The sequence below is a fragment of the Brachycentrus maculatus genome, unplaced genomic scaffold, assembly GCF_059751285.1.
Source record: "Brachycentrus maculatus isolate JH-2025_06_01 unplaced genomic scaffold, ASM5975128v1 h1tg000624l, whole genome shotgun sequence".
Classification (NCBI taxonomy): Eukaryota; Metazoa; Arthropoda; class Insecta; order Trichoptera; family Brachycentridae; genus Brachycentrus; species Brachycentrus maculatus.
Window position 1 is genome coordinate 459,176 of NW_028281361.1, and position 27,230 is coordinate 486,405.

Genomic DNA, 27,230 nt, shown 5'->3' on the forward strand with positions numbered 1-27,230 from the left:
GTCATACTATTGATAATGATGAGAGGGGCTTTAAAATGGTATATGAAACAAATAAGTTTCAATGCCATCTATATTTGTAATGTTGATTTACAGATTTGAATATTCCAACTAAATTATTAAAATTAGCAGTGTTTGATAAAAACAATAAGGTATTTTTCTAAATGTGGGGGTACTGTTTTAAATATATTAATTATTTATAACGCATAAAATACGATTATAATACACTAAAAAATCTATGAAAATCACGTTATGACTGATTTTTTTTCTGTTTTATTTCTAAAACAATGAAGACATATGTAATGGCTTGTTGTTGCAATGGATAATTAAAAAAAAATACGACGCAAGCGTTACCCCTCGCATCTCGTGAGTCAAGTGCTCCGCTCCCCTTGCCATGTTAAAACTACAATTCTGAAAGGATAGTACCTACTCCCACAAAAACGGGATTAATGAATGTATGGAGTATTGTGAATAAAACAGACGGATTTCGTAGAGTGAAAATGCCGTTTTGTATTTTATTCAAAACATTGATTAAATTTGCTTAAGACGAGTTTAGAAAATTCATGTGTCATTGTAACTTTGATGAAAAAATACTTCTAAATCACCTACCTATTAGGAACCCATGAGATGCGTTCGGTTGTTATCTGCGCACCGATTTTATTATTTTATGCGATGAAACATATGCATTGTAAAAAGAAGCTCGTCAGCGATAAATGTCAATGGAATGTTGGCGTTTCGGAATAAGACATCATACTGACTTTCTTCAAATTATAGCATCATTGTGTTAATGTGAAAATTGCTTCAATTTAGTAGATCTGTGTCAAGATACGGAACATTCAATTACCGGGGGTTGCAAAGTGATCTCACTATTACTTTTATAATTAAGAAAAATTCTTGTTCTTCTTAATCGCATAATCCTGTTGGATTCCCGTCAGATCATTATTGGCTTACTGTATCTTCTGACAATCGCCATTAAAAGAATTAAGATCTTAAGTAATTTATCGGTTCTAATTAGTCTTAACCAATTACACAATGAATTCAATGACTTTTAGAATATCGAGGCGGAAAAATATATTTTTTAAAGACCAAGAACCCTACCCCTGCCTTACATATTTCTTAACAAAGAAATTAACTTACGCAGTACCTAACTACACACTTTTCATTCCCTGTTAAAATGTTAAAACTGTTAGTGCTTTTTTCGAATATTTTTTAAGCTGCGTACATTCTTGTCTGGTCTCCCTTAACTAAATTACCTTAAAGATGTGTATATAATTCCGTAGACTCCTTTGGCTAATCTTAAAAGTGCGTACATTCTCGTCTAGTGTTCTTCAATTAGCCTCAAAGGTGCGTACATTATCCTGTAGAATACATTGACTGATTCTCTTAAAGAGCCGTACATCCTTCTGTAGACTCCCTTGGCTAATTGTCTTAAAAGTGCGTATATTCTCATCTAGTCTTCCTCGATAAGCCTTAAAGGCGCGTACATTACTATTCAATCTTCCTCGACCTGTCTTTAGTCTTAGAGGTGAGTACATTCTTCTGTAGACTTCCTTGACTAATTATTTCTTCTCTATTCCTTGTTATGTCTTCATCGATTAGTCTTTAGACTTAAAGGTGCGTACATTAATTTAAAATCTGTTTCTAGTAAAAGTCTTAAAGGAGCGTAAATTCTCATCCAAACAAGGTGGACGTGTACATTATTATCTAGTCTTCCTTGATGTAAAAAATTGTAAAAAGTTGTAAAAATTGACGATTTAGCACACGATAAAAAAATTCCGGTGCAATCAAGAGTGACGTCATAACACAACTAATCTGACATTGTTACCGCATGTTACATTATAATTTGTGAGATCACTTTTCACGATGAGTGCATCACGGTGGCCTAGTTTTTAATTAATGCGCAAATTTTATAAATAAGAAACTAAGTACAAGCGTCATTGTTGCACTTCGTATTTTTTTGCAGTTTAGCGTTTTTTTAAACACTAGTTAGGTACTCCGTTTCGAAATATTAGTTTACAGAGTTAAAAAAATAAGTTGACTTATGGATTATTAATTGAATGAATTAGGCCTTTTCTTCATCATAAAATATTGTTTGTCATTGAAAAATATTAGTCGATTGAATAAGTACTAAAAAAGTGATATACAGGTATTATAATTTAAAAAAAAGAATTTAAATATGTAATCAAGTACCTAGTTTGTACCTATTTACTGAAATGGTAACAAGGTAAAAATCATTCCCGTCTTTTTATTTATCTAGAAGGCGTTGGTAAAAGTGAAGTAGGTAGGTACTTATTTGGCAACATTGCTTTCTCAAAAATATTTTAAACAGTTGGGAACAGTGATTTCAAAATAGGAATGTTGAGATGTCAACCAATGTCAACAGGATTCGAATTAGTATGCGAGGATTTGGAACATTTGGAAGAAAACATGAAGAAATTAAGTAATTTTCATTTCTGTTTCTGCAACATTATTTAACAACAAAGTGAAAATATCCAATGAAAACAAATTTGTAGCTTGATTTTGGCCATGAACGAGATTTACTGATGTACGTTTTTTTTAAAATTTCACTTTAAAAGAGGACAATAATGTAAAGGTAAAAAAGTATTTAGAAAACAACACTACCAAATCTTTATAAAGTAGTTATATACAAGATTATTAATAATTTGTAGTAGAATAATACACATATCCTCAAAAAACTTATTTTTAAAACTGTTGGCGATTAAACAGTTGGCAAAACTTTTGTCATTGTAAAAAATTAAATTGATTTTGATCATGAAAAATTTTACACTGTATAACATTTCTACAGACTTTTTTTTACAGATATCGCTCACTCCTTTCAAGAACGTCATAAATCAAAAATCGTAAATTTTCAGTTGTGCATGTTTTCGGAATGCCCAGAAAATGTACTATATCCCAGCAAAAGAGGGATATTTTTAACTTAATATTTACCCGCTACTTGGCAGAAAATGTTGTTTTTGAATTTTGAAGAAAAGGTTTTGTTTAATTATTTTTTTAAAATACTAAATAATTTTCAAATGGAGATAAAACATTCAGGTTTTACCCAAAAAGATCTGTTGCACAGTAAAAAGTTCAATAAGTGGCTTGATATTTATTTTTAATACGTTATATTTTTAAACTTTAAAAACGTTATCCTGAAAAATCAAGTTTTTTGATTTATGGCGTTCTTGAAAGGAGTGAGGGAATGTAAAGTTATCCATAAAATAATGCTGTTTCTTTATTTTATGTTAAAGGGTCAGATGATATTCTCGTGGTACGATGGGACCACATTCTCGTCGGACGAGTTCACGGGGCGCATCGAGCTGCTGGGCAGCGGGCTGCGCGGGTTCGGGAGGGGGTCCATCAACCTGACGTCCATCAGGGAGACGGACTCGGGCTGGTTCGAGTGCAGGGTCCTCTTCCCCAACCGATCTCCCATCATGAGGAACAACGGGACTTGGTTTCACCTACAAGTTGAAGGTAAAAAATGTGTTAACACCGCATTCAGATAATATTTATTTGTATTTATTTAATATAGTTGCATTTTTAAGTACAATATAATACATTTTCTAAACATTTATACATATGGCAAACTTTTAGTTTTAGATTTGCTGTGCCTCTCCAAAAAAGAGACTGAGCTCTTGTGCTTGGAGAGGGACTTACACTCAAGGTTTAATGTTTTATATAATTAATGGTATAATAGTCTTTTTATGTATATCTCTTCTTCTTTTTTTTGACATCTCAACATAGACGAAAAAGTATATAGAAGTCTGGGTATTTACAGGGCTTATGGCCTGTCATAGGCTGGTTAAGTGATCACTTTACACACATGCAACATTCATCATTCTACCCATGATTGACAACCGCACTACACAAATTTTTGGAATTCCTAGATATATTTTTGGCAAATGAAGGAAATTTTAATAAATTAGATTATTCAAAAGAAAGCTATTAGAATAGTACTTAGAAAAAAATATATAATATAGAAAAAATGAGAGAAGAACTCAACTGGTTACCTATAAAAATGAGAGAAGAACTCAACTGGTTACCTATAAAAATGAGAGAAGAACTCAACTGGTTACCTATAAAAATGAGAGAAGAACTCATCTGGTTACCTATAAAAATGAGAGAAGAACTCAACTGGTTACCTATAAAAATGAGAGAAGAACTCATCTGGTTACCTATAAAAATGAGAGAAGAACTCAACTGGTTACCTATAAAAATGAGAGAAGAACTCAACTGGTTACCTATAAAAATGAGAGAAGAACTCATCTGGTTACCTATAAAAATGAGAGAAAAACTCAACTGGTTACCTATAAAAATGAGAGAAGAACTCATCTGGTTACCTATAAAAATGAGAGAAGAACTCAACTGGTTACCTATAAAAATGAGAGAAGAACTCATCTGGTTACCTATAAAAATGAGAGAAGAACTCAACTGGTTACCTATAAAAATGAGAGAAGAACTCAGAGAACCCATTTTTGAAAAAACCGATACACAAAATTGTTTCATGTATAAGGGTTTGAGAATGTATGATGAGATGCCTGAATGTATGAAGAATGAAAAGAGTCTGAAAGAATTTAAAAATAAATGTTTTGTTTACTATAAGATGTAAAAATATATATATTTTGCAAATTAAGTGTAAATAATAGTTTGTAATAAATGTAATATACGCTAACTAAAGAAATAAAAAAATAAAATATAAATGATCAATCTCACGACACAGTATATGTTGCTCACTCCTTTCAAGAACGTCATATATCAAAAATTTTCAATTTTCAGTTGTGCATGTTTTCGGAATGCCCAGAAAATGTATTATATCCCAGCAAAAGCAGCATATTTTTAACTTAATATTTACCCGCTACAGGGCAGAAAGTGTTGTTTTTGCATTTTGAAGAAAAGGTATTCCTTACTTATTTTTTTGAATAAACTAAATATTTTTCAAATGGAGAAAAAACGTTCAGGTTTTACCTAAAAAGATCTATTGCACAGTAAAAAGTTCAATAAGTGGCTTGATATTTATTTTTAATACATTGTATTATTTTGATTTATGACGTTCTTGAAAGGAGTGAGCGATGTATGTTCACAACATGAAATCACTACAACCATCTATGTTGGATTGATCTCTTCCTCTTCTCCTTAGTTCAGACAGGTGTCTTAAATATCATGTAGCTAAATGAAGTATGTACACAAACACAGAACTTAAAATAAAGTGTGATTCCAGGTGGCAATCTGATTGGGATCCCTCCGGTGAATCAGACCACGATGGAGGGCACGCAGGCGGTGTTCCAGTGCGTGACCAAGCCGGGGGACTCGTTCCTCAAGTGGTACAAGGACGGCGAGCCCATCTCGGCCATGGGTGACCTGAGCCACCGCTCCTGGGTGGGGCAGGACGGCTCGCTGACCATCAGCCCCACGGACATGGCGGACCTGGGCGACTACACCTGCGAGGTGGTCAACTCCATCGGGGACAGGCAGACCGCCAAGGCTTCGCTCAACGTGCAGTGTGAGTTCTACAACATCACCGAGATGTGCTTTTAGTTTTCTTAGGAAAACCAACAGCTACAAATACAAGACAGTAAACAAAACAATCAATACAAAGCCAATCACAGGTCTCAACAAATATGATATATAAAAACATTAATTCTCAAACAAACACACACGCACACGCACACGCACACGCACTCGCACACGCACACGCACACGCGCACGCGCACACGCACACACGCACACACGCACACACACATACACACACACACACACATACACACGCTCACATGGACACAACTTCAAAGCCTGGATTGTTGGCAAACAAGGTTATGTTGAGTGTTTGGTGGGACTGGAAGGGAACTGTCCATTTTGATTAAACCGGCAAAACCATCAATTTGGTCCTGTACTGTGCACAACTTGACCGTTTGATCGAAGCAATCCAAAAAGAACGACCAGAATTGGCCGACAGAAAGAGAGTTATGTTCCATTATGTCGATGCGGGGCCACACACATCTTTGATGATTCTGAACAAATTGATGGAGCTTGGTTGGAAAGTTTTGATGCATCCACCGTATATTCTGGGTCTTGCACCGTCTGATTATCATTTGTTTCGGTCTCTGTAAAACTCTCTTGATGGCAAGAAATTGGCCGACCGAGCGTCGCTGAAAATCACTTGGCCAAGTTTTTCGACGATAAACCAAAGAACTTCAACACCGATGGAATTATGAAGCTACCCGAAAAATGACAAAAAGTCACAGATAATAATGGTCAATATGTACTTAATTTAAATTGATTTTTGTTAAAGAATTTTTTGTTAAAAAATGTACCAAAAAACCGCAGACACTTTTTATAAGACCCAATATATGTTATATGCCTACATATGTAGGCAAGGTGACCAGTTTTAAATGTCAGGGAACAGGCCGGTCATAAGCCATATAAATACCTAAGCTAGATGTTTCGTCGCTGTTACGACATCGAATACCTTTCTACCGTATAAAGGTTATATTATTTATCTCGGGAGTAACATAAAATAACAATAAAATGTGAATCCTTTTTTATAGATAAAGCGAAGGTGGTATACACTCCCAAAGAACTGTACCTGCCGTATGGAAGATCTGCTGTTTTAGACTGCCACTTCCGGGCCAATCCCCCCCTCTCCAACTTGCGCTGGGAGAAAGACGGCTTCCTTTTTGATCCGTACAATGTCCCCGGAGTGTTTTATAGACGAAACGGAAGTCTCTTTTTTAGTAAGGTAGTGTTTTTAATACCCTTTATGTTATTTATTGTTTCGGCGTATACTTTGGTGGTAAGACATGAATAAATTATAAATAAAACACTTGTTTTTTACCACTTGAGTATTATATTCGGTGACAACTAGTTTCGGAAGCTACAGATTCTTCCGTCTACGAGTTTAACTCCTTTTTGGCCTTCTGTCTCTACTGCCGGATGTAGGCCTCTTCCGTATCCTTCCATTTTTCGGTATGTTGCTGTTTGCAGCCAGTTTCTGCCCCCCACAGCGGGTATGTTGTTCAAAAAGATGGTCTGCCATCTTTTTGAAGTCTCCCGACGCCTCTTTTATTCTTTATAAATCGTATCTTCAAGTTTAAGTGTAATGGTTTAAACCCGTAGATGGAAGCATTTGTAGTTTCCAAAACTAGTTGTAACAAAATTAATACTAGTGGTAAAAAACAAGTGTTTTCTTTATAATTTAACGCTTTAAAATTATCCCAACATTTAAAATACAAAGTTTTTAATCTGTGTATATGTACTAGTTTATTTATAGATTTGGCATTTAATTTGTAGAATTTCATTTTTATTTATATATTAAATGTTAAAATTAAACACTGATGTTCAGAGTCTGTTAAATTGTATTTTATTGTTAAAATCACATAAAAATATAATTTGTGACAATTGTTTCGCCTTGTTATGACATTTTCTAACTTATGTCTGTATACTAGGATTGGTCAAACGCACTATGACCTTCGACTGAACTAATATCATCTTCAAACCCCTATCCGCACCCCAATAGTGCATAGGGCACTGCATCATATAAACGTAATGTCATCTTGATCGTTAACACACGAAGGAAAGGTGATCAGCCCTCCGCTTCAGGTACCACAGTCCGGGGTAATATTGAATAAATATTAGAGTGAAATGAGAATTAAACTAATATAAATGCATTGAATCATATGATTACCGCTGGAATGTGATCTGATCTCTCGATTTGTATTGTATAAGTTCTTACTCTACCCTATTTGCGTCTTCCAGGTGGACGAAACGCACGCCGGTCAGTACGCCTGCACGCCGTACAACGAGCTGGGCTCCACGGGCACCTCGCCCAAGATCAACGTGATCGTCCAGCGCCCGCCCACCTTCACGGTGACCCCGCACAACCTGTACCTGCGCCGGCTCGGGGAGAGCATCAGCCTGCCCTGCGACGCGGTGGACAGCGAGGGCAGCCACAGGCCCACCATCATCTGGACAAAGGTAATAAGTAACTCTATACCTAATATTCTCAATATTATTAATATTTAAAGCATTTACTTTGTGGCAAGTCATTTTTACTTATTAATTTTTTTTTACAAAAAATGTAAATAATATTAGTATATAACCACTCACCGAGATTTTTATGTCTACCGGTTTCGAAACGTACCCGTCTCTTCGTCAGGACAATCACTAACACAGCATGCAAACAATACCACCTTTTTTTTTATGTATTAATTTAAATCAAACACAGATTTTTTTGAGTCTAATAAGTTGTATTTTATTAACAAAAACACATAAAAAATTATATTGTGACGATTGTTATTTATAACTTAATTAACTTATTTATATAATTAACTTATTTATAACAAAAATTATATTGTGACAAATTAAACGCCAAATCAATAAATAATACCACCCTTCACCACCATAGCACCATTTACACACTCAAAACCACACAAAATGCCTAACACATGCGATTTTTGGTCGACCCGAAGACCAACATGCGTTAAAGATTTCAACACAGACATGCGTTACGAGCCGAGGTTAAACAATCTCGGTGAGTGGTTATATACTAATATTATTAACATTTTTGTAAAAAAATAAATAAGTAAACTATATACCTGTTCATTCCGAAAAGGAAAACCATCCCATTCAGCACATCTATATTCAAATCACACAATACTTTTAATTTTCATTCATTCGAACCCTTATCCGCACCCTAATAGTGCATAGGGCACTGCATCATATAAACGCAGTGTTATCTTGATTGTTAACACACGAAGGTAAGTTGATCAGCCCTCCGCTTCAGGTACCAGTCCAGGGTAATATTGAATAAATATTAGGGTGAAAAAATCACTTATATTTATTAGACCCCTCTTTGGGAATCGAACCCGAGTCCTCCAGAACGGTAGCCAAGCGTGCTGACCATTACACTACGGAGGCGGATAATTTTTTTTGTATGTATGAATATAATTTTTTGACATTTCAACATAGATGAAGAAGAATATGGAAGTCTGCACATTTACGGCATGGTAAAATAATATGAAAAATAACTCCTATGATTGGAGATAATTTCTAGATCTATTTGTTAACAAGTCTTTGGACACACTCAAAATGTTGTAAATAAATTATCTGGTCAAATTATGAGCTTAAATAATAAAATGAAAAAGATGTTTTCTAGCGTTTCTCATGTATGTGATTATAATCCAGGATTCCGACCTCACTTACAAATAAAAGAGTTTCTGCTCAATAAAAAGCTTGTTTCATCTCACCAATAGATGTCTCTAGTAAAATTCTAGTGATTCAAGTACAATGTTTCGAAATTGTGATCATTTATGATATAGAACTTCCATGAATTTGAGTAGTGTGGTTGTCTATCAAGGGTAGAATGTTACACGTGTGTAAAGTGATCACTTAAACCAGCCTATGACGGTCGCAAGCCCCGTAAATGCCCAGACTTCCATATTCTTCTTCTATCTATGTTGATATGTCAAAAAATAATATGAAAAATAACTAATTACTAACTAAAAATAATTTGGAGATAATCCAGATTTGTGAACAAGTATTTGGACACACTAAAAATATTTTATTGATATATGTCTGAATGAGATGTTATTCCTTACTTTTTACTGTTTCCATTTCTCTCAAGTTTCAATTATCGGCTTTAAGCCTTTCTAAAAACTGACAACGCCACCATCTTGGTTTTTCTCTGTCGCACTCTGTTTTATCGGCGGAACACTTTTGAAATTCAAAAATTAAAGGAATACATTTCTTTGCATACAAATCTTTCCACAAGTAAATGTCGCCTTTGGTTTTTCTCTGTAGCACTCTGTTTTATCGGCGGAACACTTTTGAAATTCAAAAATGAAAGGAATACATTTCTTTTTTATATACATATCTTTACACAAGTAAATGTCACCTTTGGTTTTTCTCTGTAGCACTCTGTTTTATCGGCGGAACACTTTTGAAATTAAAAAATTAAAGGAATACATTTCTTTACATACATATCTTTACACAAGTTACTCCGTTTAAATTACAGATTGTACGAATATGGGTTCTGCACCTTCGCTTACCCTTGTTATTACTAATAAAAGTAACGTAATTATGTTACTGTTATTATATAATAAAAGTATGAGGTAACGATTATTATTATTACAATACATTGGTTGGACCGCAATGCGTATGGAACGCTGTGCATACTTCTGAGTATTTCTTGGATAAATATATTTACTTTTACGTAGTGTACATTCCTCTCAAGCTTCAATAATTGATGTCAAGTTGATAAATATAAAAAGTAATTTTATAGCGCAATTTTCGTAACATACTACCTCCAGGGGGCTTCACTTTTATTGAATTGTGGAAAAGGAGATTGTGGAAATGATTTAGTAAACAAATGCATTTTTATATTTGATATTTTTTTTCTAAAGATCATCTCACTCTCACTGTTTCTAACTACTAGTGGAAGAGCATTCCATGCCATCGGACTCGCAACAGCAAGGTACGCTGGATGCGAGTTGGTACGATCACTTTACCCACAGCCGTTGTTGTAACCAATCAAAGCGTTAGATATCTCGCTCACTCCTTTCAATGTCATATATCAAAAATCGTCAATTTTCAGTTGCACATGTTTTCGAAATGCCCAGAAAATGAACTATATCCTAGCAAAAGTGGCATATTTTTAACTTAATATTTACCCGCTACAGGGCAGAAAGTGTTGTTGTTGCATTTTGAAGAAAAGATATTGTTTAATAATTTTTTTTTAAATATATTAAATATTTTTCAAATGGAGAAAAAACATTCCGGTTTTAACTCAAAAAATCTGCTGCACAGTAAAAAGTTTAATGAGTGGCTTGATATTTATTTTTAAAACATTTCATTTTATTTTTAAACTTTAAAAACAATCTCCTGAAAAATCAAATTTTTTGATATAAGACATTGTAGAAAGGAGTGATGAAATGTTCTACACTTGGCACTACATGTCACATTGGTAGATGTGTTCAGTTAGCAGTCAGTAGTCAGTGTGGGTGTGTATAGTCTGCGGAATGTTACCCAGAAGGACGGCGGCGCCCTGCCGGAGGGGCGCCACCAGCTGCTGGGCGGCAACCTGAGCATCGAGGCCATCGAGGAGGCAGACCGCGGCCTGTACCAGTGCTCGGCCAGCAACGAAGCGGCCGCCGTCACGGCCGAGACGGAGCTCATGATCGAGAACGTGCCGCCGCGCGCACCCTACAACCTGAGCGCCAGCCCCGCCGCGCACGCCGTCACGCTGCGCTGGGTGCCCGCTACCAGTAGGCAAATCCTTTCTTATCCCTCCGACGGCTCCAGTGAGTAGATACTACTAGCTCCCTGCCAGCGCTGGATTTGTGTTTCTTATCCGCACTCAACTAATCCATCACTAAGTCATTATTATGCTTGTGCACCAATTTCACGACCGAGATAACAGATTGTTTATTTAACCAAATCTTTGAAATACCTAACAACCAAGCATGGGGGCAAAGTAGTTTTAATTTACTGTATTAATGTTTTATAGCCCATACCTATTTGCGAGTGGATTTACTCTTTATGTTTAACCTTCCCCTCCCGGTGATATGTATTTTATTGATTTATTTAAACTTCATGTACAGAAAATAAATAAGTACATTGGCGGGCTTATTGCTAAACAGCAATATCTTCCAAGCAACCAAAAAAAGACTAGTGATATTGATCAAAACGTTTGATACCATATATAGCTGTTTGCAATCAGAGCGTAGATAGTACTTGAATATTAAAAAAAAACATAAATTACAAATTAACATTTAAAAAACATAAATTACAAAAGATGATAATAAGGAGGGCAATGAAAAAAAAGGAGTTTAAGGATTGGACAGTAAGGATTCTAATGATAAATAATAATGTTTCATGTTACTACGACTCTACTTTTAAAATGGGAATATCAATATAAAATATAATAGATACGGACTCAGATTTTTTTTATTCCTCTGTAGTATAATTGTGTATTACATGAAAGTATTATAATTTAAAGTTATTCATTTGCAGCAACGGAAATAAATAATTTGTGGAAAAATCGGGGATAAAATCACCAATACACAAATGTTTCTGTGTGTGCGCCGCGTGGCGTGCTTTGTGTATCTATACGTGCACGTGGTAACGTGTTGACTGCGTTAGTAGTGCGCAGATCGTCTTACGCGACGGTCGTGTCGCTTCGCCAGCTATTGCGGTACTTGAGATGTATTTTTCCCCTTTTTTAGATACTTACCAGAGCTAACATTACAAAATTGTAACATTTTAAATTTAACTAAGGTCAGTAAAAGCATCATTTAGGAATATTCACATTTTTCCCGTTTTTAAACCACATTTTCCTATGGTGTATAAAATACATATCACCGGTGCACGGGGAAGTTTTTAGCACCATAATACAAGGGAAGGATTAACCAAATCTTTGAATTGCCTAACTTCCAAGTGACTCTGAAATCTAGCTACCGCTTATCACGGCTCTTCTTAGGCTTTAACTTTGTAAGTTTTATAACCCACGCCTACTCGTGAGTGGATTTATTCTTTATGTTCAAAGTAATTATAATTCAATTCAATTCAATTTCAATTCAATTTATTTAATAATTAATATATACATTACAAACAAACATTTAAGGCGTATACATTAAAAAAACAAATTAAAAATTACGTAAGAAGACTCTTGTTAAATGTGTAGAAGAATCTCGCTTCGGAAAATTCCTTCGGACACATGGAACAGATCAATATCCAATGTGATATTGTTCAACATAGCGGTAGCTCTTCCTACAGGCATAACCATCGGCAGGTTGGTCCTGTGTATAGGAATGTGAAACAATCTATGCCGACGCTGTCTTAGGTAACTATCGGGAACATTCAGACCAATGCTCTGGATAATTTCAGGATTATCGATCATACCGCGCAACAATCGATAAAAATGCGTAATCAAATACACATTCCTTCTAGTCTCTAAACTATTGTAGCCAAGCATACCCTGGAGAAACTGGGTCGGGTAGAGCCAAGGATAATAGCCGTACTCTCTCATGTAGAGATACCTCAAAAACTTCTTTTGGACTTTCTCTACCATAAGAGAGTACTTAAGCTCGTGTGGCCCCCAAATCATCGAGCCACTCTCGAGTCTACTTCGCACCAAGGAGTTATAAAGAGTTCTCAGCACGCGGGTATTTTCGAAAACCCTGGCAGTACGCAGAACAAATCCTAGCATTTTCAATGCATTACTACTGACTGCCTCTATATGATCGTGAAATGTCAGGGTGCTCACAAATCTAACGCCCAGATCCCTAACATTCGATGCTCGCATCAGATTTTGGTCGTTCATTTTGTAGCGATAAAATAATGTTTTTTGGGCCCTAGTGAAAGACGTGATCGAACACTTGGAAACATTAAACATTAGTTTGTTTCGTCTTCCCCATTCACATGTTAATCGTGAGTGAAAATTCTAGGCAACAACATTCGCCATCTCGTTATGGGCATGATTTTTAACAACTTAATGATTCTAAGTTAGCAATGAAGTTACTAAGGTAAATGATTTTCTTCTCTTCTCTATCTTATTCCTCATAACTGAGGGTTGTGACCCTTGTGGAAGCATTGACTCTTCTCCAGTTATTCCTTGACTGCGCTGCACCTGGCCCTCCAACCAGCGAGGTGCCTTCTGCTGCCTTAACTTGATCGGTCCAACGTGTGGGGATCTTCCTCTCACTCTCTTTCCCTCCAGGCTATTGATCATAACCATTGCCTCATAACTCATTATCCTCATTGCCATGCACAACGAGTCCAAAGAACTGAAGAATCTGCCGTGTACAGACATTGGCCAGAGTCAAGAAATCCAAGTGTGACTCCTAACGAATGGACTCATTGGTGCCTCTAGCTGTTCATGGAATTCGGAGCATGCGCCTCCAACACCACATTTTGAAAGCGTCAATTTTCTCCTTTCTGCTGCTTTTATGGTCCATGTTTCAGTAGCATAGAGAAAAATGGAGTGGACCAAACTCCTGACAAGCTTTATCTTGGTGTTGTTACTCACACCCCGGTCTTTCCAGATTTTGTCTAGCTTAGACATGGCACTTTTGGCGATGGCAATACGACGTCTGATCTATCCTTCGCAACTTCCTTCATTGCTGATTTGAGATCGAAGGAATTAAAACATGAATATGATTTTATGATTTAATTGTGAGCTTACATAGAATATGAGTTTACCTACTTATACTAACTTACCTAACACTTATGTACTTAACTATCACTACACTAATTCTTTGTAACCATTTTTTTGTTAAAATCGATATATTTTATAAATTTTATCGCACAGTCCATTAAGGCAGCATATAGCTCCTGGCAGAGGAATGAGATGTCCTAGTCACGAGGAATGAGATATCGCCGGTCGCGCTCCCGGCGGAGGAATGAGATGTCGTACATGGGCTGCTATACCCCTTTTATATGGTTCGGGAACGCATTGTTCCATTGTCTTGATGACCTGAAGAACCAAAGTCCGCATTCTCGGAACAAATGTACTCCATTTGTCCCATGCGTATAATGTATATTACAAAGTTGCATTATCAAATTCTGCAAAAACCAATATGCCCTCTAATGGTGGAAACTGACCGGAGCATTTCGTCGTAACGTAACGTCGTAACATCGCTCGCGGCGAGCATGTTACATTACGACATTGCTGACTGACCGCGATCAGTGCTCGTTTAGAACACAACTGCTCGCTTGTGGCCTTGTGAAAAAAATCTGAATTACAATCTAGAAATCTGTATTAAATTTGTATAGAATCAATAACCTAAAATCAGTATGAATCTTTGCAACTTGCAAAAGATTCCCCACAGATTGGCAACCCTGGTTCTGACCAAAAATTGCATTCGACTTCGGATGGGGCATTCGGAATGAGCGGCGAGCAGCTTAGCTCGCTGTACTGACTGCCTGAATGCTCGCATCGTAATGTGTTACGTTACTAAGAAATGGCTCCGGTCAGTCCCTACCATAATGCCTCTACACGTGCGGTCCGCCCGCGCGGTGCATGGCCTCCACAATTATATTATGTGTATATTTTTTTCCTGTTGGAATGAAATTAGGCTTATTATCATCTGTATTGTTTTACAACTCTTTTTCATAGTTTGACAATTATTCGTGACATGTTCCTATTCGCATTTGGTTGCTAATAGAAGTGAATTTCCTCCAGACAATGAGCGGCCGATGCTGGAGTACCAGGTGTGGTACCGGCCCGTGGATGTGTCGGAGTGGAGGACCATCCGCGTGTCCTCGGGCCGCACCACGGAGGCCACCATCGGCCACCTGAGTCCGGGCAGGGAATACGAGTTCATGGTGTTCAGTCCCGACCGCTTCGGGGAGGGCATGTTCAGCAAATCCATCCGAGTGTGGACCAAAGGTAAATTATATGCACTCCTCAAATTACTCAATCACCTTTAAATCTTGCCTTACACACACATTACAACGATTAAATAAAAAGTTGAGAGCCAAATGTGATGCAATTCTAGGATATATTTATTGTAATTTAAGACCTTTTTCAATGACAATTATTACACCTGATAAAAATTTATTTCCCGTTTAACCATTTTAGTATCAGGAGGTATACGGCTGTCCAAACTTAAAACACAGTAAGGGACATTTGTTTTGTAGTACGTTTTTTTGCATTTTTGGACTAAGTAGATGCTACTGTACTGTAAATGTACTACAAAAAAATGTCCTAAAGGACAGTAAGCTGTGTTTTGAGTTTGGACAGCGGTATAGTATAGCTGTTACAGGTAGGCCGTAACATATTTATAAAAGTTAACCTTACAACAATATATTTTTTGTATATACACTTGGGTCTCTTTATGCGATAGATACGTTCCACAAAGAGTCGCATACAAAAAATTCGTATAAAAAAGTCTTGAAGTACATACAAAACTCGGGGATATGTTCCATTATTTTTAAAACCGCATAACTTCAAATCAAAATGAAAGAATGTACCAAAAATCGAGTTTTTCCTTAGTTAAATATCCACACATGGGAAATCGTTTTTGAGATAAATCTTCAATCCAAATTACAAGTGCTTTTTCTGTTTTTTTTTTCTAATAAATCATCTCTTGAATACGATGTTAGATTTGAGCTTAACTTTGTGCTAGTAGTTGTGTGCTGACACAATCACACTTTAACGGTTGTAAGCCGCACTAGTCTAAATTTTAGATTTCTTTTATGCGAATTTGCATAAAAAAGACTTGAACTACATACAAAAATAATAAATACCATTACATTTGAAAATCAAATCTATCTAAATCAACTTCAAAATCGCATAAAAAAGATCCGCATAAAAACAGACCCAAGGGTAAACATATCCCTCACTCCTTTCAAGAACGTCATATATCAAAAAACTTGATTTTTAAGGAGAACGTTTTTAAAGTTTAAAAATATAATATAATTTATCAAAAATAAATATCAAGCCACTTATTAAACTTTTTACTGAGCAACAGATCTTTTAAGATAAAACCTGAAGGTTTTTTCTCCATTTAATTTTTTTTAGTAAATTTAAAAAAATAATTAAACAAAACCTTTTCTTCAAAATGCAAAAACAACCCTTTCTGCCGTGTAGCGGGTAAATATTAAGTTAAAAATATGCCTCTTTTGCTGGTATATAGTACATTTTCAGGGCATTCCGAAAACATGCACAGCTGAAAATTGTTGATTTTTGATTTATGACGTTCTTGAAAGGAGTGAGCGATATTTGAAAGGGCATTATGAAGACTTACCAGTATTGTATACTGTGTGATGTAAAATATGCACATATGTATTCCATATTTAAGTTCATTAAAATTAGTGCTTGACTGGAGGCTCAGAACAGGATGCAGAAGCGTGGGTAGGCCCCAGACAAGATGGTTCGATGACATTAAAACAGTGGCAAGAGAGTTGCGTCCAGCAGAGAACTGTGGAAGTCCAAGAGGGAGGCCATTGTTCAATACTGGACACAAGAAGAAGGCTGAATATGTGATTTGTGCATTGGTCCCAGGTCGCAATGAGGAGGAGTCGGGCTCCAGCAGCCGCCCGCAGGGGTCGGGGTCCAGCGCGCAGATGGGGCCCCCGCGGGAGCTGGGCGTGCGGCTCACCACTGAGGGCTACCTGGTGGAATGGTTGCCGCCGCTGCACGGGCGCGACCTGCTGCGCGTCTACATCGTGCGCTGGTCCCGCGGCAGCGAGGAGTTCCTGCTCGGGACCGCCGAGACCAACAACAACTACTACCTCAGTAAGACCACTCCTTCAACCCTCTGCGGTCTATATAATTTTAAAGATGTTCTAAATGCCCATAAAGGCTGTCTCTATAATGTTTATTGGTTACCACATTCTAGGAATGTGCATTCCACGTAGATTAAATTTTTAAACTGACATTTCTTGGGAGAACTGTGTTTTACTGCTACTACCATCACACCGTTTCTCCACAGGGGTAGGCGGAGAGGATGGAACGCCACACTCTTCTGTCCTGACATACACTCCTAGCTTCCTTCAAATCCACATATCTAGTCATACATGCCCTCTGATTAAGTACACGTTTGACACCTTCAGATTATAGGTTCTGATTGATCTGAACAGTGCAAACTAAATGATCTCGAAGGGTGAATTAAATGTGCCTTGTTCACGCCTCATTCTAAATTAAAAACTGTATTGTGTACATTTCCTTCAAAGGTGCCTGTGCGATGAAGGCAATGTGATTAAGGTCCCAGGTTAGGTTTCCAGAGAGTCGAATTTCATAATAATATTTATTTGATTACTTCATGACATTAATGATCAAGATAATAACTGTGTTAGTTTGATGCATTCCTCTAAATATCATGGATGTGTGACTTTAATGGTCAAGATAATAACTGTGCTAGTTTGATGCATTCCTCTAAGAATCATGGATGTGTGACATTAATGGTCAAGATAATAACTGTGTTAGTTAGATGCATTCCTCTAAGAATCATGGATGTGTGACATTAATGATCAAGATAATAACTGTGTTAGTTTGATGGATTCTTTATAGAATCATGGATGTGTGACATTAATGATCAAGATAATAACTGTGTTAGTTTGATGGATTCTTTATAGAATCATGGATGTGTGACATTAATGATCAAGATAATAACTGTGTTAGTTAGATGCATTCTTCTAAGAATCATGGATGTGTGACATTAATGGTCAAGATAATAACTGTGTTAGTTAGATGCATTCCTCTAAGAATCATGGATGTGTGACATTAATGGTCAAGATAATAATTGTGTTAGTTTGATGCATTCCTCTAAGAATCATGGATGTGTGACATTAATGATCAAGATAATAACTGTGTTAGTTAGATGGATTCTTCAAAGAATCATGGATGTGTGACATTAATGATCAAGATAATAACTGTGTTAGTTTGATGGATTCTTCAAAGAATCATGGATGTGTGACATTAATGATCAAGATAATAACTGTGTTAGTTTGATGCATTCCTCTATGAATCATGGATGTGTTACATTAATGGTCAAGATAATAACTGTGTTAGTTTGATGAATTCCTCTAAGAATCATGGATGTGTGACATTAATGGTCAAGATAATAACTGTGTTAGTTTGATGGATTCTTCAAAGAATCATGGATGTGTGACATTAATGATCAAGATAATAACTGTGTTAGTTTGATGGATTCTTCAAAGAATCATGGATGTGTGACATTAATGATCAAGATAATAACTGTGTTAGTTTGATGAATTCCTCTAAGAATCATGGATGTGTGACATTAATGGTCAAGATAATAACTGTGTTAGTTTGATGGATTCTTCAAAGAATCATGGATGTGTGACATTAATGATCAAGATAATAACTGTGTTAGTTTGATGGATTCTTCAAAGAATCATGGATGTGTGACATTAATGATCAAGATAATAACTGTGTTAGTTTGATGCATTCCTCTAAGAATCATGGATGTGTGACATTAATGGTCAAGATAATAACTGTGTTAGTTTGATGGATTCTTCAAAGAATCATGGATGTGTGACATTAATGATCAAGATAATAACTGTGTTAGTTTGATGGATTCTTTATAGAATCATGGATGTGTGACATTAATGATCAAGATAATAACTGTGTTAGTTTGATGCATTCCTCTAAGAATCATGGATGTGTGACATTAATGATCAAGATAATAACTGTGTTAGTTTGATGGATTCTTTATAGAATCATGGATGTGTGACATTAATGATCAAGATAATAACTGTGTTAGTTTGATGGATTCTTTATAGAATCATGGATGTGTGACATTAATGATCAAGATAATAACTGTGTTAGTTAGATGCATTCTTCAAAGAATCATGGATGTGTGACATTAATGATCAAGATAATAACTGTGTTAGTTTGATGCATTCCTCTAAGAATCATGGATGTGTGACATTAATGGTCAAGATAATAACTGTGTTAGTTAGATGCATTCCTCTAAGAATCATGGATGTGTGACATTAATGGTCAAGATAATAATTGTGTTAGTTTGATGCATTCCTCTAAGAATCATGGATGTGTGACATTAATGATCAAGATAATAACTGTGTTAGTTAGATGGATTCTTCAAAGAATCATGGATGTGTGACATTAATGATCAAGATAATAACTGTGTTAGTTTGATGGATTCTTCAAAGAATCATGGATGTGTGACATTAATGATCAAGATAATAACTGTGTTAGTTTGATGCATTCTTCTATGAATCATGGATGTGTTACATTAATGGTCAAGATAATAACTGTGTTAGTTTGATGAATTCCTCTAAGAATCATGGATGTGTGACATTAATGGTCAAGATAATAACTGTGTTAGTTTGATGGATTCTTCAAAGAATCATGGATGTGTGACATTAATGATCAAGATAATAACTGTGTTAGTTAGATGGATTCTTCAAAGAATCATGGATGTGTGACATTAATGATCAAGATAATAACTGTGTTAGTTTGATGAATTCCTCTAAGAATCATGGATGTGTGACATTAATGGTCAAGATAATAACTGTGTTAGTTTGATGGATTCTTCAAAGAATCATGGATGTGTGACATTAATGATCAAGATAATAACTGTGTTAGTTTGATGGATTCTTCAAAGAATCATGGATGTGTGACATTAATGATCAAGATAATAACTGTGTTAGTTTGATGCATTCCTCTAAGAATCATGGATGTGTGACATTAATGGTCAAGATAATAACTGTGTTAGTTTGATGGATTCTTCAAAGAATCATGGATGTGTGACATTAATGGTCAAGATAATAACTGTGTTAGTTTGATGAATTCCTCTAAGAATCATGGATGTGTGACATTAATGGTCAAGATAATAACTGTGTTAGTTTGATGGATTCTTCAAAGAATCATGGATGTTTGACATTAATGATCAAGATAATAACTGTGTTAGTTTGATGGATTCTTCAAAGAATCATGGATGTGTGACATTAATGATCAAGATAATAACTGTGTTAGTTTGATGAATTCCTCTAAGAATCATGGATGTGTGACATTAATGGTCAAGATAATAACTGTGTTAGTTTGATGGATTCTTCAAAGAATCATGGATGTGTGACATTAATGATCAAGATAATAACTGTGTTAGTTTGATGGATTCTTCAAAGAATCATGGATGTGTGACATTAATGATCAAGATAATAACTGTGTTAGTTTGATGCATTCCTCTAAGAATCATGGATGTGTGACATTAATGGTCAAGATAATAACTGTGTTAGTTTGATGGATTCTTCAAAGAATCATGGATGTGTGACATTAATGATCAAGATAATAACTGTGTTAGTTTGATGGATTCTTTATAGAATCATGGATGTGTGACATTAATGATCAAGATAATAACTGTGTTAGTTTGATGGATTCTTTATAGAATCATGGATGTGTGACATTAATGATCAAGATAATAACTGTGTTAGTTTGATGGATTCTTCAAAGAATCATGGATGTGTGACATTAATGATCAAGATAATAACTGTGTTAGTTTGATGCATTCCTCTAAGAATCATGGATGTGTGACATTAATGGTCAAGATAATAACTGTGTTAGTTAGATGCATTCCTCTAAGAATCATGGATGTGTGACATTAATGGTCAAGATAATAATTGTGTTAGTTTGATGCATTCCTCTAAGAATCATGGATGTGTGACATTAATGATCAAGATAATAACTGTGTTAGTTAGATGGATTCTTCAAAGAATCATGGATGTGTGACATTAATGATCAAGATAATAACTGTGTTAGTTTGATGGATTCTTCAAAGAATCATGGATGTGTGACATTAATGATCAAGATAATAACTGTGTTAGTTTGATGAATTCCTCTAAGAATCATGGATGTGTGACATTAATGGTCAAGATAATAACTGTGTTAGTTTGATGGATTCTTCAAAGAATCATGGATGTGTGACATTAATGATCAAGATAATAACTGTGTTAGTTTGATGGATTCTTCAAAGAATCATGGATGTGTGACATTAATGATCAAGATAATAACTGTGTTAGTTTGATGAATTCCTCTAAGAATCATGGATGTGTGACATTAATGATCAAGATAATAACTGTGTTAGTTTGATGCATTCCTCTAAGAATCATGGATGTGTGACATTAATGATCAAGATAATAACTGTGTTAGTTTGATGGATTCTTCAAAGAATCATGGATGTGTGACATTAATGATCAATATAATAACTATGTTAGTTTGATGCATTCCTCTAAGAATCATGGATGTGTGACATTAATGGTCAAGATAATAACTGTGTTAGTTTGATGAATTCCTCTTAGAATCATGGATGTGTGACATAAATGGTCAAGATAATAACTGTGTTAGTTTGATGGATTCTTCAAAGAATCATGGATGTGTGACATTAATGATCAAGATAATAACTATGTTAGTTTGATGCATTCCTCTAAGAATCATGGATGTGTGACATTAATGATCAATATAATAACTGTGTTAGTTAGATGCATTCCTCTAAGAATCGTGGATGTGTGACATTAATGGTCAAGATAATAACTGTGTTAGTTTGATGAATTCCTCTTAGAATCATGGATGTGTGACATAAATGGTCAAGATAATAACTGTGTTAGTTTGATGCATTCTTCTAAGAATCATGGATGTGTGACATTAATGGTCAAGATAATAACTGTGTTAGTTTGATGGATTCTTTATAGAATCATGGATGTGTGACATTAATGATCAAGATAATAACTGTGTTAGTTTGATGGATTCTTTATAGAATCATGGATGTGTGACATTAATGGTCAAGATAATAACTGTGTTAGTTTGATGGATTCTTCAAAGAATCATGGATGTGTGACATTAATGATCAAGATAATAACTGTGTTAGTTTGATGGATTCTTTATAGAATCATGGATGTGTGACATTAATGATCAAGATAATAACTGTGTTAGTTTGATGGATTCTTTATAGAATCATGGATGTGTGACATTAATGATCAAGATAATAACTGTGTTAGTTTGATGGATTCTTTATAGAATCATGGATGTGTGACATTAATGATCAAGATAATAACTGTGTTAGTTAGATGCATTCCTCTAAGAATCATGGATGTATGACATTAATGGTCAAGATAATAACTGTGTTAGTTTGATGCATTCTTTATAGAATCATGGATGTGTGACATTAATGATCAAGATAATAACTGTGTTAGTTTGATGGATTCTTTATAGAATCATGGATGTGTGACATTAATGGTCAAGATAATAACTGTGTTAGTTTGATGCATTCTTCTAAGAATCATGGATGTGTGACATTAATGGTCAAGATAATAACTGTGTTAGTTTGATGCATTCCTCTTAGAATCATGGATGTGTGACATTAATGATCAAGATAATAACTGTGTTAGTTTGATGCATTCCTCTAAGAATCATGGATGTGTGACATTAATGGTCAAGATAATAACTGTGTTAGTTAGATGCATTCCTCTAAGAATCATGGATGTGTGACATTAATGATCAAGATAATAACTATGTTAGTTTGATGCATTCCTCTAAGAATCATGGATGTGTGACATTAATGGTCAAGATAATAATTGTGTTAGTTTGATGCATTCCTCTAAGAATCATGGATGTGTGACATTAATGGTCAAGATAATAATTGTGTTAGTTTGATGCATTCCTCTAAGAATCATGGATGTGTGACATTAATGATCAAGATAATAACCGTGTTTGTTTGATGCATTCCTCTAAGAATCATAAATGTGGATGCGGGTCGAAAAAAAAAAATTAATAAATAATTTAGTTTGTATTTTTATTTTTTTATCTATTTCTGCAGCCCTGCAATCTATTTAGTTACAAATAAAGATTGGCTCGGGATCATATTTGGTTTAGACAGACCTGGATTAGATCTTGCGTTATGTGAAGTTTCTTTTATTAGACAAATATTCTTAACATTCTTAATTTTTAAAGCATTTGCTTTTTGGTAAGTCATTTTTTCATATATATTGAAAAAAAAGGTAAGTAATGTTAGTATATAACCACTCACTGAAATTTTTTGTTAAAGCACTTTGTGGTTAGTCATTTTTACTTTTATCTCTTTATTTTTAACATCTCGTCTTTTTATCGTTTAATAATTTAATAGATGATGTTCTAAATGTCCATAAAGGCTGTCTCTCTAATGTACCACAAGTGGTTACCACATTTTAGGTAGATTTAACTGACATTTTTGTAAAAAAAATATGAAAGTAAAAATGGAAAAATGTCTCAATTTGGATGAATTATTTTTTCAGTCGAAGATTTGGAGGAAGACGAGGTGTACCAGTTCCAGGTGGTGGGGCTGTCGACCAACGACTACCAGGCGCTCAGCAGCAAGGTGTCCATCCACGTGCCGGCGTACGGGCGCATCCGCGCGGCCGTGGCGGGCGTGGCGTGCGTGGTGCTGGTCGTGCTGGCCGGCGCGCTCTTCTGGTTCTCCCGGCACCGCCTCGCGCATCCGCCCCCTCAAAACAAGGCCAAGGCCAAGGCCAACGGGGAAAACTGATCCCCAAATGTGCAAACTCCGTTATATTACCGCAAGAACAGCTGGTGAGACCGACCCTTCTATTAATCATACATACATTTTTTACTAACTTTGTCTTGGTGACAGTTTTCACTTTGTCTGCAGCTGTTTTGAACGGCGACTTAGTGCTACAGCCGAACCACTCTCTCAAATCATTGATGATATTCATTAATGGCCTTACTCGCAATAATAGAATTTACTTAGCGTCTATTTCCACTGAGAGCCGCTTGTCATTTCACGCCCATTTTTTTTTTAGAATTCTCAGGGCTTTTTTTTTTTAACAAATAACGTCCCGGAACTCACTTCATGTCAAGCTTTTTACTTAAAAAAATGTATTTTCAAATATTATTTTAATATTCATTAGAATACCATATTTTATCATTTTTACAAATTATATAAATAAAGATTGTAATTACATAATCGCAAACATTGTTTCGTCTAATGATTTTGTAAAATTAAATAATATATATCCTTACGGATATATATTTTTAAAAGGTACTAGAACGCCGTTCCGCCGCGTTACATGGAAAAAAAACCCCAAGAATATTTACTGTTTTTTTTTTCTTCTTTTTTAGAATACATATACATATATATTTTTAACTCACCTTCCATAAACTCTTTCCTTTTCAAAATCATAAATTTATTTCGAAGAAAAACTATTTTTTTTAAATGTTGTATTTTCTTTTTCTCAGTGCCAAATGATACAAGTGAAAAGTAATAGGATTGGTCTTACGAACATCAACTTTATTTTCTTACCAATATTGGCAAAAAATTATTTTACTTCAAACAAGTCAAGTTTCTAACATAATTTCTGAATTAATTTTAATTAAATAAATTCGTAGACTGAATTTATTGACAGCTCGATTAGCATTAATAACCTGTAGCTCACCTCGGACTGCTATGTCCAATGCTTGGAAGTAAGTGAAGTTTTTTTAAAGATTCTTTTTAGTATTAACCGTCCTACACATACGAGCGTACGTGATATGCGTCTTTTTTTGCACCATTGCGCTAACCCTGTGCCAAAAATATTTAATGCGAGACAGAGAGAGGGAACACGCTAACGAAAAAGTACATCAGGTCCGTCCTAAGAGCACCTATTATGGCAAAAAAATCAGGTATGAATAACAAACATTGTTTTCATAATTCTGTAGAAAAAAAAATTTTTTTTTTACAGAATTAACTCAGAAAATAAGCCGAGAGTAGGGTGGTTAATCCAAGATGGCGGTTGGAGCACTTTAAAGAGCTATATTATAAACTGTTCCAGCTCATCAAACTAATCTATTCTGAGCGCTGATACCAGCTTACTAAGCACAGAGAGGAGTGTTAAAGAAATCATATTAAAATCTGTTTTTTTTTAGTAATAGTAGGATTGATTGGACTACAAAATAGCTTGACTATAAAAGAGCTTGGATTATAAAATTATATTGTGTATGGTGTAAAATTTTGCAGAATTTTAACAGTTCAACAATGATATTACTTTCAAATCCATACTTGGGTAAGAACACTTTATTTTTCATTAAAAATCATATTTGTATTATTCTTATAATTTATATTAAAAAAAAAAGATAAATAAAGACAGGATATGAAGTGATTTGCCTAGTTTACAATTGTAATGTTTTTAAAGTTTTTTAAATTTTATTTTTAGGTTTGAAACTGTGCCTATATATTTTCATGGACACTCATGTTTTCTTAGATATTGTGTGGAAGAAAAATGTGTGTAATTTATGTATGATTTCAGACAAAAATTGAATTATTATAAACAATATTTTAAATCTTACTTCGTTATAATACTCACATACTCAAATAATGTAAATTTGATTGCGTTATTAAAATATTGTTTGCAGGATAAATTCTACTTACTTTCATGATATTTAGGGATTCCACTTTAAAAGCTATATCTATGTATAGATAAGTACACCGTAGATAAATTCGATTTTACTTCTTGACTTCTATTTATACCGACTTCGTAAAATCGGCTTTCGATTCGTATGGTCAGGAGCTTAATGTAACCAAGTTTTTTTTCCAATAGAAGTTAAGCTAAATTTACCGACATTCGTAGATAAAACATTCAGAATGGAGCCTATTAATTAAAAAAAAGTTGTTTATGTCAATTATGTATTACTTATAGTATTATAACTATTAAACTTAATATAAACATATTATAAAAGGCAATAATTTCGAGAACATATCTAAAAAATTAGATTATTGATAAGTTATTAAATATTGTAGTTTTCTCTTGTTCAAATGTTTTTTTTTAAACATAAATTTTGTATACGTAAATATTTTAAGTAAATTAAAAGTAAATATTGATTTATAGGTTTTTCACTGCAAATTAGACATTTTACGAACCAAATTGTAGACACATTACAAATCAAATGGGATGGTTACAAAAAAATTTGACGTTTTATTTAATTTTATAAAAAAAGTTTAAAATAAAGTAGTATTGAAAATCTTGTTTGAAAACTTGAGTACACATCGCAGGGACAGACTACGATAGCGCGACACGCAGGCTTGCCAACTTGACAACTTATGCACTTGCTAGTATTAAGAAAAAAATGATATGGGCAGGTATTTACACTGACGGTTTATGCAGTACTAATATGAATATATTTGTAAAAATTCTAACTTATTTAGAAAATACAATATAACATCCAATTTGTTTTGTAAAACGCCCAACTTGATTTGCTAAGCATCCAATTTGATTCGTAAGATGTCCTATTTGGTTTGTAAAACATTCAAGTTGAAGTGAAAAACCTGGATCAAATTCTTATCTTTTTTATGTAAATATTTCAAAACAGTTCTTCCAATAATTATACCGATTTGAGTTGAAATTAGCTGCAATTGTATTTATTTATTTTTTTATTGCACCCAAACACTAAATTGAATCCTATCAGGATATATAAGATGCCTCAACAAAGATTAAGCATCTTTTTATGGATAGAGACATTTTTATCATATGAGACTGACCATTTAAGGCAGCTTAAAATGCCAGTTATATTTTTTTTTGCATATGCACTGTCTTCATTAAAACTTTGTTATTTTGAACTTGTTTTATTATATTTTTATTCTTCTGTATTCCGTTCTGCTATAATATGTACTGACTATATATATTTTTTTAGGAGTAAACTATAAAAATAATTATTTATATGTAAGATGCCTTAATAGCATAGTTATGTGTAAACGGTGATAAAATAAAGTTTAGCTTTAATAATAAAA

At 34.7% G+C, this 27,230-nt stretch overlaps 1 protein-coding gene across 3 annotated transcripts in view; it reads left to right on the plus strand.

Annotated features, from left to right (window-relative positions):
• The window catches only part of bdl (borderless), a 40,118-nt gene extending 12,888 nt beyond the window's left edge, over window positions 1-27,230 (plus strand). Inside the window, exons 3-10 of one of the 3 annotated variants that reach the window (XM_088274012.1) lie at window positions 3,249-3,474; window positions 5,219-5,500; window positions 6,546-6,736; window positions 7,753-7,971; window positions 11,024-11,258; window positions 15,176-15,382; window positions 17,000-17,233; window positions 23,746-27,230. In XM_088274012.1, the coding sequence (XP_088130138.1) occupies window positions 3,249-3,474; window positions 5,219-5,500; window positions 6,546-6,736; window positions 7,753-7,971; window positions 11,024-11,258; window positions 15,176-15,382; window positions 17,000-17,233; window positions 23,746-23,996 (1,845 nt within the window). In that variant the 3' untranslated portion in view covers window positions 23,997-27,230. Of the gene's footprint in view, window positions 1-3,248; window positions 3,475-5,218; window positions 5,501-6,545; window positions 6,737-7,752; window positions 7,972-11,023; window positions 11,295-15,175; window positions 15,383-16,999; window positions 17,234-23,745 lie in introns of all 3 variants that reach the window. The other 2 variants (XM_088274010.1, XM_088274011.1) reach the window with 2 other exon arrangements.